Source organism: Artibeus jamaicensis, unplaced genomic scaffold (genome assembly GCF_021234435.1).
Source record: "Artibeus jamaicensis isolate MK-2021 breed Jamaican fruit bat unplaced genomic scaffold, CSHL_Jam_final contig_588, whole genome shotgun sequence".
Taxonomy (NCBI): domain Eukaryota; kingdom Metazoa; phylum Chordata; class Mammalia; order Chiroptera; family Phyllostomidae; genus Artibeus; species Artibeus jamaicensis.
Window position 1 is genome coordinate 1,483,550 of NW_026521895.1, and position 15,884 is coordinate 1,499,433.

General features: G+C 33.6%; 1 protein-coding gene across 5 annotated transcripts in view; it reads right to left on the minus strand.

Annotated features, from left to right (window-relative positions):
• AKAP6 (A-kinase anchoring protein 6) overlaps window positions 1-15,884 on the minus strand; it is a 485,646-nt gene that overhangs the window by 38,148 nt on the left and 431,614 nt on the right. For all 5 annotated transcript variants that reach the window (XM_053670522.1, XM_053670524.1, XM_053670523.1 and 2 more), the window contains exon 12: window positions 10,473-10,688. In XM_053670522.1, the coding sequence (XP_053526497.1) occupies window positions 10,473-10,688 (216 nt within the window). The remainder of the gene's footprint in view (window positions 1-10,472; window positions 10,689-15,884) is intronic.

Consider the following 15,884-nt stretch of genomic DNA (forward strand, 5'->3'; position numbering starts at 1 on the left):
TTGAAAGAATGAAGATACATCATGCTAACATCAATCAAAAGAAAGCAGGAGTAGCTATATAAATATCAGGCAAAGCAGACTCAGAAACAAGAAAAATTATCATGGATAAAGAGGGGCATTAATAATAAAGAGATCAATTTTCCAAGAAGAGATAACAATCCTAAGTGTGTATCAATCTAACAAGAAGACATCAAAATAGTGAGGCAAAAATGAATAGAATGGCAAGATGGAAGAGAAAAATTTATTATTGTGGCTGGATTTCAATCAGCACTAAGGACTTAGGATTTTAGCTCTAGTCTGTCAGTAATTGATATATTAATCAGGCAAAAAAAAACTACTAAGAATATAGTTGACCTGAACTGCACTACCAATCAACTGGATCTAATTGACATTTATAGAATATTTCAGTCAACAACAGCATAATGCACATTCTTCTCAAACTCACATGGAACTTCACCAAGATAAGACCACATTCTGAACTACAAAACATACCTTATAAATTTTAAATAATATATATCATATAATGTATGATATCAGATCATTATGGAATTAAACCATAAATCATTTACAAAAAGAAAGCTTAAACATAACAAAATATTTAGAGAATAAGTAGCATATTTCCAAGTAATACCTAGATTAAAGAGAAAGTATCAAGATAAATTATTAAGTATTTTAAACTAATTAAAAATGAAAATAAAATTTATAAAGGTTTGTTTGATGCAGCAAAAGTAGTGTTTAGAGGAAAATTTATAGCATACAATGCATATATTAAAAATGAAGACAGATTTAAAAAGTCAGTAACCTAAGCTTCTACTTTAAGGGAGCAATATAAGTCTAAAATAAACAAAAAAAATAATTAAAACTAGAATAAAAATCAATAAAATTGAAAATTAGAGAACAATAAAAAAATCAACCTGTACTGACAAGGTTGTGTCTAGATTAATTCAATTGGTTCGGTTTTCGCCAAGTCTGGCTGGAAAGGAGAGGAAGGTAAGGATGCCGCGTTATGTCAACCATGAAATCTATCACTTAAGAAGGATTTCCTCAACTATTCACTTCTCTATAATTTGCTCATGTATTTATTAAGTAAAAAATACATTAACTGCCTAGCATGACAGCAATGCATTAACTTCTAGACAACAAAGATAAATAAGACTTGGTCCCTGCAATAGCATAATAGAAGCTAACGCCAACTGGCTCTGTAGCAGCAGTCATTTAAACAACTTTGCATTTACACCTCACATAACCTGAGGCAGGCATTATTCCTATCTCTGTCTTACAGATGAAGAGACTGAGCCATAGAGGAATTAGGTAATTTGTCACAATCACGTGACTACTAAATGGCATGGGACAGTCTGGCCCGAGCTCTTAGTCACCACATTCTACTCCAACATCAAGGATAGGAAATTTCTCGACTTCCCTTGAAAATCTACTTTGTCTACTGGAAATTTTCACAATAGGAACACGTATCTTATATTTAAAATCAAGCCCTTCCAATGTAATTTAAAGTCATTTCTATTCTTCTCCCTCCCTCCCTCACTTCCTCCTTCCCTTTTTTCTTTTCTTCTTTTTTGACCATTCTGAGTGGAAACAGGAGATGGGGAATGTAGACCTGTATACAACACACTTTCATATATTTAAAGAAAATGGTAACAGATTTGTGAAAGAAAAATAAATTTATTGGAAATTGCTTTTAAAAGAGTTTTTTTTCTATTTGAAGCTTGGCTAGAAATACTCTAAAGAAGGAAGCTGTTTTTGACATGTATAAAGATTTTTTAACAACCATCTCTCTTGTAAGTAATTAAGTACAAGTAATTACATAATTACTTGATTATGTAGCAGCACTAAAATTTTAAAGGAGGTTTTTCACTTAAACTCAAGCCTTATAAAAATAATTGCCACAAGTCAAAATTATTTTCTAAATGCAGTAATTCTGCTCTTAATTTTTTGGAAGGGGGGTGGAATCTAGATCTATTTTTGTTTAGCAACTAGAGCCAGAGAAATAAGTAATTTAATAATATGTCACGGCATTCAGATACTGACTTAAAAGTTAGAATGAAACCCCAAGTTAGGATAGTAAGAAACACTTAGATGCAAAATGAAATCATAAGCCAAGGCCATAATCTAGAGAAATTTTTAGTCATAAATTTCTAAAATCATCAGTCATATTAGGATGAGAATGCTATTACTCTAGTCACAAACTAGGATTTTAAAATACTTAGTGTCCAAAAATACATCATCAAATAATAAGATTGAGAGATATAAAAATAAAGGAGATTTACAAAACATTTTATTTGAATGTACGCTCTGCTTGTGAGAAACAAGCTTGGGTAAAGTAATGTGTGGGGGTTTTTTACCGTTTTCTTTTATTCTTTCTACCTTTTCTTTTTAAAAGTGAGCTGTCTCATCATTGCAAATGTTCTCAAGTTCTTAGAACTCTAATTAAAATGTGGTAATTGGTTATGTTACCTCAATTACCATGATGCATGGACATTGATGCAAAGTGACACCAATTGAATCCCTTGGGTGTTTTACCCTGGGGCCATCCCATTTATCGTGCCCTTATTATTTTCAATTATGTGGTTAGATGTGTTGCATACTTTCAAGGCCAACAAATGTGCAGAGATTTTTCTGAACACAAGGTTCTGTTTTCAATGCTAGAGCTCCGTAGTGGCAGGGGAAAAGGAAAAAATATATTTTTGTGAAGAATAAAATCCTAAACTCTAAATTTGCTAAGGATTCAAAGGCACACTTGCTGAAATAAAGGCATTTCAGAGGAATCCAGATCATTCATGTTTAAAGCATATGTTTGAAAAAAAGTACCAATTCAGAGGCCTTATGGGATGAGTCAGACAGGTGAGGAAACTGAGAAAGACAAAAGTTTTCTTTCTTTTTAGGTAAAGGTTTGGGTTTCAAAAAAGGCTAAGCAGAGCTGAACTGAGTACTTTGCAGGATATACAGTATGAGCAAAATAGTATCTTACAGAGACCTGTCCCCGGCATGAATGTGAAGATAACAGTACCCTGAAATGGTCACCACATAGTGTTTCCCAATGGTGACACTATTGGTGTTTGTGGGAAACAAGCCATAGATTATTCTGTGCATTGTTGTTCTTACCCCCACCTGTCCATTCAATTCTAGTGATGTCCTCAGTTATTATGAATGACTTCTGGATGTTTCTCCACAAAAATCTAGGTGTAGAATTAGGACATCCAAATAAGGGGACATCACTGATAAGTGTAGAACACTTTGTCAACCCAGTTTCATTTTCTGAGTATGATCCCTGTGTCTTTACCAGGTTTTATTTTTTAAAAATCACATTCACAAATTTCTGTAAACTATAAAAATTTTATGTCCTTTTTACCTATGTGTTTATATCTTAATTTAGTTTGAGTATTTCCAAATAGGTACAGCATTCATTCATATGCTGCATCTGACAGAAGAAACTGAATTGGAAAAGTTGTGAGAGAAAGGAAGAGTTGTAATGTACAAAGATCTTGTAAAGTCTGACAAAGCAGGGACATTGGTGGTAGAATCCTAGACTTTATGCCCAAATCAACACCCCAAAAGCCTTATATTTGCAATGCTTTGAAAATACCTTTCCATCTAAGCTTCACACATATATTAACTGTCAGGTCATTTTTTCCCCTTTATTGTTGTCAAGCAAATTTTACACAGAACTCATTACTTTTAGAAATACTTTTGAAGTAAAAACTATTGAGTGATGCTACATGATGACTTTATCCAAAGCATTTCATTCATTTATAAGAATACATGCTACAATCTAAACTTAACTAGTCAAACTTTTCAATTTTTCAAAGGAAACTTTTTCTCTCTCAAGTTTTTTTTTAATTCAGTGATTTCCCATTGTTTGATATGCTCATTTTTTTCCAGACAAGCCCACTACTGAATTCCATCCATGCATTTCTCCCAGTGAATCCAAGTCTTTCTTCACAGAAGAGCCAAGGCTAAGGATGAAGGGAAGTACTGGATTAGATGGAATTTTCTAACCAAATCCAATTTAGCTGGAGTCTTTACTCTCTAACACATCATGCAAAAATTCTTAGGATGTACCAACTAATAGAAAATGGTATATTAACAGAAATTACTGTACTGTCAGTGGTTTATGATTCTTCTTTTATTCAACTCAAAAATAATTCCAGGCAGTTTCCAATAAAAAGAAAACAATCATTAATATAGGATATGATAACCAACCAATGTAGTCTTGAAGGGAAACCATCAATAAACCCATTAATCACTGTAAGAGCTTAAAGTCCTGGAATCAGATATACATGGATACAGATCTTCTTCCTCTATTTACTCACTCTTATGATCTTGGGTAATTAATATTTTAAAAGTTTAACTTCTTCACCTATAGTTGTTATGAAAATTAACTGAGATGACATATGAAAAAATGGTAACCCACTGACTTAAGACATCGTACATGTTCAATACTGCTAGCAAGTAACACAACAGCCCCATTCTCTCACATGTATACCACTTGCCTTTAGAGGAATCTTGGCCAATCAAACAAATAAAATTAACACAAGTAAATAAAATAAACTGATTCCCCAGAGGAAACTGGTCTATATTAGCCTGAACCTATCCAACAGAAAAAAATTTTTTTTGAGATGGCACTTGAAAAAAGAAATCTAATTTGTAATATAAACAAATCACTGCTGGAAAATTGGTCTTTTAAATACAAATTCCATGAAAGTCAGGAGTTTCTGCCAAGTATGTGTAAATTTAATAAGAAGGCCCAAGTACTTAGAGAAAATCCTTCAGTGTCAATAAACTATCAACCAATTCGCATGGCAGCCAAAATTCTCTGTTCTCTATGGTTTCTAATACTTTAAAAGGAAAAATGCTTGCTTACTCCTGTTTGTTAAGGTTCGCAAAAGAAATTACTGCTTTCTTAGCCCACTTAGGTTTGGCTAATTTGAGGCATTTAATATCCCCTGTGGCAATGAAGAAATTTAATCCAGAATTTTCTAGATTGTACTGAAAAAATGAGATTACCTATTCATATTTTCAAAATACAATAGGCTATTTACATTTACAAAACATCGTTAATCTACTTGATTTTTTAAAAAGTGGTTGCAGATGTACCATTCTTATCATTAAAGAAGGCTTCATTTTAGACAATTTAGGATGTTGATTCAGGACACTGATTCGAAGACAAAATGCTTAGGTTTGAATGGCAGATCAGTTACAAATTAGCTGCGTGACTCTGGACAAATTATTGAAACTAGTCTTTGTCTTATGCTTTTCTTCTATAAAATTCAGTGGATAATAGTACATATACACCATACAGTCGTTAAAAGTCTTAAGTGACTTAACATGTAAATTACTTAGAACAGTGCCTGATGCATGTTAAATACTATGTGTTAGCTATTATTATTATCATTATTTCCTTCACAAAGGGATACCCATTTTTACTGCCAGGCTTCAAGGTAATCAACCCATCTGTAATTATGTAAAATTCTGTATATGCTCATGTGTTTTTTTAAACAATTTTACTGAGATATAATTGGCATAAAATAAACTTCACAACTTAAAATGCACAATATTAGATATTTTGATATATGAATATACTCACAAAACCACCACTATAATTAAGATCATGAGTATATAATCACCCCCCAAAGCTTCCTCATTACCCCTTATAACTCCTCTAGTGGTCACAAAGATTCTACTCTATGATTTGTTTCCTAAGTGGTTTCTACAGTTTACATTTCAGTCTATGATCCATTTTAACTTCATTTTGTATATGGTGCAATATATAGTTCAATTTCACATTTGTATCTATGGATATTCATTGCTCCAGTATCATTTGTTGAAAGGCTATCCTTGGAATTGCCTTTGCACCTTTGTCAAAAATCAACTGCCCATTTATGTGCAGCTCTATATCCTATCCTACTGATCTATTTCTGGCTTGATATCAATGCCATACTCTCTTGACTACTATAGCTTTATGGTAAATCTTGAAGTCAGGAGCTATAAGTACTGCAGCTTTATTCATCTTTTCCAAAATTATTTTGTCTATTCTAGCTCCTTTGCATTTACATATGAATTTTAAAATCAGCTTATAAATTTATACCAAAAGCATCACTGAGATTTTTATTTAGATTACATCAACTCTACAGACAAATCTGGAAATAACTGATAACAACACTGTGCCTTGAGATTCATGAACACAATATAGTTCATCACTCATTTAGTTATTTGGCTTTTCTAAGAAATGTTTTGTAGTTTTCAGAAAATAGATCTTACATATTTTTGTTAAAGATATTCCTAAGTATTTCATGTTTTTGCAGCTATTATACAATAAATAATATTGGTTTTTATTTTAATTTTTGACTGTTCATTGATAGTATATAAAAATACCATTGGTGTTTGTATATTAATCTTGCATTCTCTAGCCTTGTTCAACTCCTTTTTTTTAGCTCTACAATCCTTTTTGGAGATTTGATAGCATTTTCTACATAGAACATCATAGAGTCTATGAGTAATGATAATTTTGCTCGTTAACTTTCAAGTAACATATCCTTAATTTCTTTTTCTTGTTTTATTGCACTGGTTAAAACTTCTGGTACAATGTTCAATAGAAAGGTGAAAAATAGACATCTTTGCTGTTTTTATGATACCACAAGTAAAGCAATCAGTTGATTATTTATATATGCCCTTTATTAAGTTGAAGAAGTTCCTACTTTAGTCTTAGGTTTCCAAGTTTTTATCAGGAAAGGTGTTCAATTTTGACAAATGCACTTTCTGAACCCACTGGGATAATCACATAGTTTTCATTTCTTAGTTGTAAATTTGGTGAACTACATTGACTTTTTCTTTCAAATGTTAAACTAACTGCATTTTTTTGATAAACTTTACAATATATAAATTATATATAAAATATATATTTTATATATTGCTGATTTGATTTGATAAAATTTTGTTAAGAATCTTTTTATGTGTATTCATGAGGGATATTGGTCTGTAGTTTTCTGGTCAATCTTGCTAGAGATATATCAATTTCACTGATCTAAAAAATAGCTTAACATAATTGATTTTTCTCTATTGTTTTTCTGTATTCAGTTTCAATAATTTCTATTCTGATCTTTATTATTCACAATATTCCCTTTATTTTCTTATAATAATTATAGAATCCTTAGGTATCTGTCTCTTATTCCTGTTATTGATAATTTGTTTCAGAGAAAAAAGTCAAAGGAACAAAATTCAAGAGATCAATTTTTATAGGTAACACAAAATAAACAAAAGTAAGTCTGGGCAAAGAGCTTGAGTATAGGAAGAACAAAGCATTGTGTCAAATAATTATGCAATCTCAAATCTTGATGATAAAGGACATAGATGCCTCAGGGCTTTTCTGTTTTGACCTACAAAATTTAATATAAGATCTCTTGGTTTTTTCCAATTTTTAAAAAAGAGAAAAGTATATTAATTATTTACCTACTTAGGAGTAATAAATAAATTTGTTTAATTGAGATTAAATATTTATCTGAATATTTCTGAATCCAATTAAAAGATTTGCCATATTTTTGTCAGTATTAACTGTAAGCTTAAAGGCAGTAATTATGAATATTGCTTAGTATTATAGTAATTTTTATATTAGTATTATCTTTCTAAGCTCACCTTTTGAAAAGAGGGAGGGTTTCTTATTTACCTCTGAATCTATAACATTGACTATTATAGTGCATTACTTAGAAAAAAATTTATTCATCTAACAAATATTATGGAGTGCCCATTAAGTCATAGGTACTATACAGAGTTTTAGAAATGCAAGGATGAGTAGAAAGTGGCTGTGTGGATGCTTTCTTCAGATCAGTGGAGAAGACTGTCAGGAGTCAAATCATCCCAAACAAATGTAAACTGCACAATGAAGATCACTGGATGGATGATTAGGTGACATTTCTTATGTAAGCTATTTCCAAAGTGATTAATGAAGAGAATCCTATAATAAAGAAAGAATCAAATCCTCTAACTCTAACCTAGCCCACATTTTTAGAACTACTTTATCCAATACCCCAAACAGAATTTCTTTCAGAATTAACTTTTGAAGAACAGAAAGTATACTATGGGATACTTCACAATATGTTTTAGAACTTGAATCACTGTCCCTGTTGGACAAGAAGAAAGGTTAAAAGACATCTTCATGGTGTCTCATGAAGGTGAAATAGTCTTATAGAAACATAATACTCAAAGGCATCTTGTGAGAATATAAATTCTGAGAATTAATATAGATATAGTAACTCCAAATCAAATACTAGAATGAATAAGGTACCCATGGACAAAAACAAAGGGGGAAAGGATTGAGGGTGGGAGGTGGGGGATGGGTGGACCAGGGGAAAGTGGTGGGAGGAAAATAGAGACAATTATACCTAAACAACAATAAAAAATATTGCCATAAACATAAAATAAAACAGTTATAAATAAAAGACAAATACTAGAATGAAACAAAATTTGTTAAATGAAAGCACATACTCATTCATTTAGCAAGCATCTATCAAATATCTATAATGTACAAGTATGTCCCAGGCCCTAGTAATATAGTAGTGAAAGTCCCTGTGCACACGAAGGCGATGACAGGGGTGGAAACATATAGTGAACAAACAGAAGACCACTTAGAGACTTCTGATTCTCAGCAAAGGCAGCCTCCCACAGTGGTGAAATACTACTCTGCCCATCAAAGCAACTTAGAATCTTTACCCAACCCACAGAGATCAGAAGCAAGAAATATTTCCAACTTAATGAGGTGCCCTGTGTTCACTGTGGTGTTGCATTAGTGCCACTCTCTACTCTTCTAGTCCTTCTTGACAGTGATTTTCAACCCTGTTTAGCACAGTGAACCTTATTTGCTCCTCTCATCATTCCACACAACCAACACATTCAGCAGCCAATCTAAAGAAAAGAAATACTTTTCTCTATTTGTGATTTATATCTATTCCTATATAGTCACTTGAGCCAGTGTTTCAGAGCTAGAGCTTACCTTTACCACAGAAGTAGGGTAAAAATGTCAATGTCTAGTCAAAAAAGATCTAGTTGAGCATTCCTGGTCATATGATTTCAAGTAAATCCCCAAAGAAACCCAGTTCTGGCTCCTCAAAGCAGTTTAAATACTTCCAAAATGTCAGCGTTTTCCAGGTGCAGTAAGTTTATGTGCAAGTTTTACTAGGGCCACTACCATGCTTAGAGGCTTCAAACTATAGAATAAAAAGTAACCTCTTCTGGCCTTCCAAACACAAAAAAGAAAAGATTCCAGGTAAATAGCTTCACAACACACAGCTCATTTCAAAAAAAAGGCACCCAATTATATAGACTTTAATTACTGGTAATAACTTGAAAATCTTAAGAAATTTAACAACTTCGGCTCAAAACAATTAAACCCCCTAGATTCAACATAGGAGTTACAGAGGCAAAGGAATGAGAAGGCTTTCTGACGCCTTATCTCTTCTGTTCCTGGTCCCATGCCAAACACATCCGATTGCAAGTATTAAGCCTTTGTTAAAATTCTAGTTTGGAAGAGAACGCTATTTTTAAGGCAGGATTATTACATTTGATTTTTCAATTTTGGATCTTGAACTTTCCATAAGCATAGAACTGGTGATAAAAACATAGGAAATGCTTTCAATTGTACATGTGTATGTATGTATGTATGTATGAATGCACATATGTTTGTATTTCACTTATGTGAGTCAAACATAAGAATTAGGCCTTCAAGTAATAGATACTGACTTTAGGGTCATTTGGGGAATGCAATCTTTTTTCAAAAAATCCTTTCCCTTAAGGATAAGAAAGTTTTCTGGACAAGTACCTATTCTATATTATAGTAAAACAATTCTAGTCACATATATTTTCTTCATCTAGCAACAGCTTGAATCACAGGAAGATTGAAAAATTCTTAAAAGAGATCCCTAGTCCTACCTTTAGCACTGCCGAAAAACTCTTATGAGGAACCTTGCCAGTTGTCAGCAATGCAACTCCATCAGCAGGCACTCCAAGCAGGAACGGTGGAGATTGTTGTACAAATGTTAACTCACATCATGTAACCGAAAGGCAAACAGTGCTCTTTACTGCACTGCCTTGTCGGCAGAACACACACATTGCTGCACATGCTCTAGGAATGGTAAGCTACCTCCCACCAAAATCTTCCTGGGGTGCTGTGTGATTAATAAATATCACTGGTGAAAGAATGATGGAAAGAATTAATGGCTTCATTTGGTAAAATTAAGCAAAATATCCCAGTGATTTTTTTTAAAAAGACTATGAGATACACTTAAATGCATGTTATTAGTAGGCAAACAAATCTCTGTGTTATGACAAATGGAGTTCCTTTAGGGCTTGGAGACTGCTATACCTTTAGTTAGAGCAAAACCACTTGTAAGATCAACACAAGCCCTGGAAGAATTTCTTTTCCTGAGAAAAACGAGAGGACATTATGCTTTCAAAACAAAACCACTCACAGAATTCTTTCCCATCTTCTTCTGAAGCCTCGTTTGCCATTGGACCGCATGCAGGACAATGGCTTCCCACCTCCTTTCAAGATTCACAATGATCAGCTGCATGGGCTGGTGGTCTGCGCTCAGATCACAGGTCTCCCCCTCATCCAGAAGGTGCTGGCACAGCCGCAGGATGGAGGCCACTCCTCGGCGCCGCTGCTTGATTTCACCACACAGCGACTGCAACACAGAGTGGGACGAGCCATGAGTGTTGACAGGACAGATTTTCTAGGGCATGAAACACACTCTTCTACGTGAATTTTAGGGTGCAGCGATACGCGCAGCTATGGACAGTTGAATAAGAAAGATTCTGCAGTCGCCTTTAGGTTGGAAGTCTCTTACAGTTAGATACCAACTAATGCCAGAGAATTTAGCCACCCAATCCTCTTCCCCTTTTCACTGGTTTTGTCATTTAAAGTGTTGGCTCTCACCTAACACCTAGGTGTGGAACAATTTATAACTTAATGAAATAAATCGTTAGGTCATATGAATGTTAGCCAAATTATATACTTTGATTCAAAGTCTCAGGAAACACAAAAAACAGAAGTTCTCCAAAAAACAATTTTTTTCCAAATTTACCCTCAGATATTTTGGAGCCAAAAGTTTAGTTTTCTACTGGCTGGAAATAAGTTAAATAAGATTGTAAGAAATTTTAACATACAATGTCTATTATTTGACCAAAAAAAAAAAAAAAGAGGATTAGCAACATTTCCCTTCCGAAGCTTGATTAACAAAGCAGTAATGTTCTGAAAACAGAAATTAGGATTCTGGATTATTACTGCACTATTTGTTGCTGTGTTCCTTTTAATAGCTGTTCACACTATTTAAGAAGAATATGCATGCATCAAAATAGCATTTTGCCCCCGGAACATTTGTACTGCTGCAGTGACCCTCAGCTGAACGATTCAAGCAAAATAGTGGATACATATGTCAAAAATATTATATCTTTTCATTGCCTATGGACAGTGTGTAAGTGATAGTCTAATTCAAAGCCTTCAGGAGAAATGATTATATCCACAAACATCACTGCATTACTAATCTCCTGCTACTGCCACAATTGGACTGTTCTAACAGTTAACAGATTGCTTATTAATCAACAAGGGTAAACAAGACAATGCAATTTCATTTAGCGTGAGAGTTTTAATGCCTAAAAGTATTTGTGCTTAAAATGTTAATCTAGATAAGGCTTCATTAAAAGTCTTAAAATGATGAAATGTGGTTCATTGAAATGTGCATGGAGTGGTAGTAGATCAGCAGGTGGACATTTCATACAGATGTTCCACTTACTGATATAGTACACGCTATAGCCATTGAAATGACCCTAACTAGGTAATAGCTGGAATTCTATTATTTCTGTAATGAGAGAACACTGTACCTTTAATATTTATGAATTTTAAATAAGGTGAATGACAATTTCCCAAACCTCTATTTATGGCAAAATATGACTAGGGATTTTATTATTCAATTTACAGCAATGAGGCATTTTTAGTTAGGTTTCCTGAACTTTCCCTTATTTCTTTTCCTCGGGTTCATTACTATTTTCCTATATACCTCCTGATACAAGCACCAGGTCTGACAAATTTCTTGACTGCTGCTATTCATTAGCTCTGTGCTGAATGAGGAGACACCCCCAGACATTCAAAGATAAAACGTGAGGCTGACCAAAGCAACAGGTACTGTGTCCATTTGTTCCAGACCTGTGAATTGCACGCATTCTCTCTCTCTCTCTCTGAGATTTGTTTTAAAAATCTGTTGACAATCAATTTGGATTTTTGGATCTTCCCAACTGTGCAAGTTTTTTTTTAATCTCCAAAGAAGTTAGTGTATATTCCGAATGAATAATTTATCCAATATGCACTCTTGGAGAATAACAATACTTTAAAAAGGAAGGGGAAATTGGAAATTTTACACAACCAACTTATTTTTAGTACTTTTTTATGTTTAGGAGATATAATTGATAAAGTAACATTCTTCTACATAAATAGGTTTCCATGATAAGTATTAAAATATACATATTTATACAAAATCACAAACACATACTAAAGTCAGTATTTCTTAGAATTAGTAGTTTACATTATTTCCATGATAAACTGTGCATAAAGAAATGTCACCTATAACTACATAGGAACAAATAGTCATACTATTTTGGCTTACCTTTTCAGGGAAAAGTGCTTTTAAACAGAAACCTGACCTAGCCAATCTAAGAAAGGCACAGTAATAAGACTAATTTATCCTTGTCTCTGGGACCTCCTCAAATGTATATTGCAACTTACATCTAACAGGCAGTGTTTCAGGCATGGAGGCTTCAAATAGGAACATGTTACTCTTCCTTCTCTCAAGAAGCTGAGAGTCTACTGGAGGCGGATTACACACATAAGTATGATACCAAGAGTGATGCAGAGAGGGGGGCACTAACAGGAGTTTGTGCTATTGGAGGAGTTGGTGAACTCTTTGGTGTGAGCCAGATTGTTCAAGTTGGGTGGTGGCGGTTAGAAGGTCCAGAAGCAAGTAACGTGGGGCAGTGAGAGCACCCAGGGCACTGGGGGTGGGGGAGAGAGTGAAGCAGCTGGAAAAGGAAGGGACAGAAAACTTTGGAGTGCTTTTCATTATTGCCAATTTTGAAGCATTTTCCTAGATAACTAACGAAATCATGTTGGTTCCCAACCATGGTCACATTGTATTCCCAGAAAAAGTATAAAGACAAAAGAAGGAAAAAAATTTAAAGGAAAAAAAAGCAATTAATTATTAATATGCCTAGGAAAGAGATTCTAGGTGCTTTTGTATTTAGTTATTATTTGTTCAATTTTAGGCAATTTCTTCCTATACGGCTACCTCAGTACAGAGATAACTGTCTTAGTACCATCTCAGAATCCAATTGTTGGGATAAAGTTTGATGTGTTACTTTTGAATTTCTGACAACCTACTTTATTTACTTATTAGGCATTTGTATTCACTTTCCTCACATTATTAAAAAGGCAATTTTGCTATAAAAGATGAGAACTATAGAAAAGAAAAACCAAAATTTTGAAATTGCTTTTTTTTTTACAGTTTTCTTTACAGCTTTTTATTGGATCTCCAATGCTCTAAACACATCTTTTTTGGACATGTTGATGAGAAAGTGGCCAATAGGCTGAAGGTTTTTATCTCATACTTATAGACTGCCAGTTTGATTTTTAATTCACTGCTGACGGTGCAAAGTGATGTTTTCTATTTTTTTCCTCTCCAGACTTCTTCTGTTGACTTGTTTTACTGTTTTAATTACTCATATTATCAAGCCAAATGCGATGTAACATCATTCTTGACACTGGCTTTAGTTTATCATCATTAAAGGTAAGACATCCAATATTAGTACTTTTTCATCATATATTAAATGTATATATAATGCATATTGCATAAAATGAGTATATTTTCTTGTATAGCCATATTCTTAACATTAAACAATAGTGTCATTTTTACAAAAGTATATATATATGTATATATATATATATATATATATGCTCACAATAAAAAACCTGTAATTAGACTAAGAATCAAATGTGCAGTAAGTTAAATGTAAGAACCAAATAGGGAAAAAAGAGCAATAGGGAAAATAATTTTAAACATACCCAAATTAAGCATATGTTAAAAAGAGAAAAAAAAAATTCTAGCTGAGAAACTCCAAAGCAATTTATCTCCGTATTTCTTACACAATTTTTTCAGCAAGTTAATGTAACATCATTAGGTAAGTTTATATGAATAAAGTGGTATGATTTTAAGTGATCTGTCAAAGAGAATAATACTATTTATAAAGCAATTCCACTTTTAAAGTTAAATATGACTCTACCCTTTAGACTGATCAACTGTTTAATGATGCCTATTGAGTATGCCTTCTCTGTTGCAAAAACAATAAAGAAGTTTAGGTCATCACGTACTATACATACCTGCCTTCAACCTAGTTGGAGCATGGAAATATATGAAGAGAGAAGGGGAAAGTGAGAAAACACAGGTGAGTTCTTCTAGTTTAAGTAGTGTCACGTGGTTAGCGCCATTTCTCTGTTACAAGGGTCACCTGCACTTTTTCATGCAGTTTTTTTCTTTTTGACATTTTCTGTATTTTACCGTTTTAATTTCACGAGGTGGGTAACTAACTGTCTTCTCTTGATCTGCTACCTGTGACCAGATTTTCTAGATCAAAGTTTCTTAGAGTGTGTTCCCCAGACCAAGCAGAATTAGTAACACCTGCGAACTTGGAACTGCGAATTCTCTGGTGTTACTCCACATCTTTTCAATGAGTGACTCCGGGGGGACGACAATGCATGCTACATTTTGAGAGCCCTGGTCTGCAGGAAACAGGAAATTAGCTTTTGGGATAAGAGAATCAGTCTAGGGAGACTAGAGACTTTTTTAGAAATATAGGAGTTACAAGTTCTAATTTCTGAGTCAGTGGTAGCCAAGAACTGAGGAACCATAGCCATCGGTGATCAATTAATTATGTTGTTGTTATCAAATGACTGAAAAAAATTAAATCAATCAATCAATGAATCACTCTTTTCAACCAGTGATATCTTTATATTATTAGTATTTATATGATGATCTCCAGAATTTTCAGTAGAAATATTAAGAATGCTGGTGCGTTAGGTTGTTTGAATATCATATTTGAGAATTTTGCTCTTTTTGACATTTTTATCAAAGGAGTCATTTAGCAATGAGTGACTCGAACATATACAACATCGTGCTAAACTAAATAGAAATCTCAAAAAACTTACATAGTAAGACAGAACCACAAGGATTGTTTGAAAAGCATAACACATCAGATATAGGTAATGTTAATGCCTGAAACCATGGCCTAGTAAGAATGTATAGCACATTGGAAATATGAGAGACTATAACTGCTACCTCTATGATTTTTCAGAAGATTCTGTTGACTGGTTGGTTCAGGATCATTATTTTGGGGCAAGGTTGGCAAAAATCACATGAATAATATTTCTCGTAGCAATAAACATCTATTAGGTATCAATTATGTGCCAAACACTGTATTTTTCATTACAGGATTGTCATTGCCAAAAAGAGGCATATAAAATGTGGTACCTATTCTTCGGTGCTTGTAATTCATCTGTAAAGAGAAGGCACTGGCTTCGAAAAGTAAGAGGAATCAATGCAAAGCAAAGGCTTTAGATAACACCTAGCCCACTGGGTTGTTGTAGGTTTTAAATAAGAAAGGTGAATGTGTTTTGTGAATACAGAGGATGTGACCCAAATGTAAGGTGGGATTGATATACATACTACATGATGGGCACTGACTTGGGGGTTAAGAAAGAACATTACTAGCTGGAGAGGACAGATTAAGACTCGTGGGATTAGAACTAGGCTGTTTAAGTTGCTGAAAATCAAAAAAGT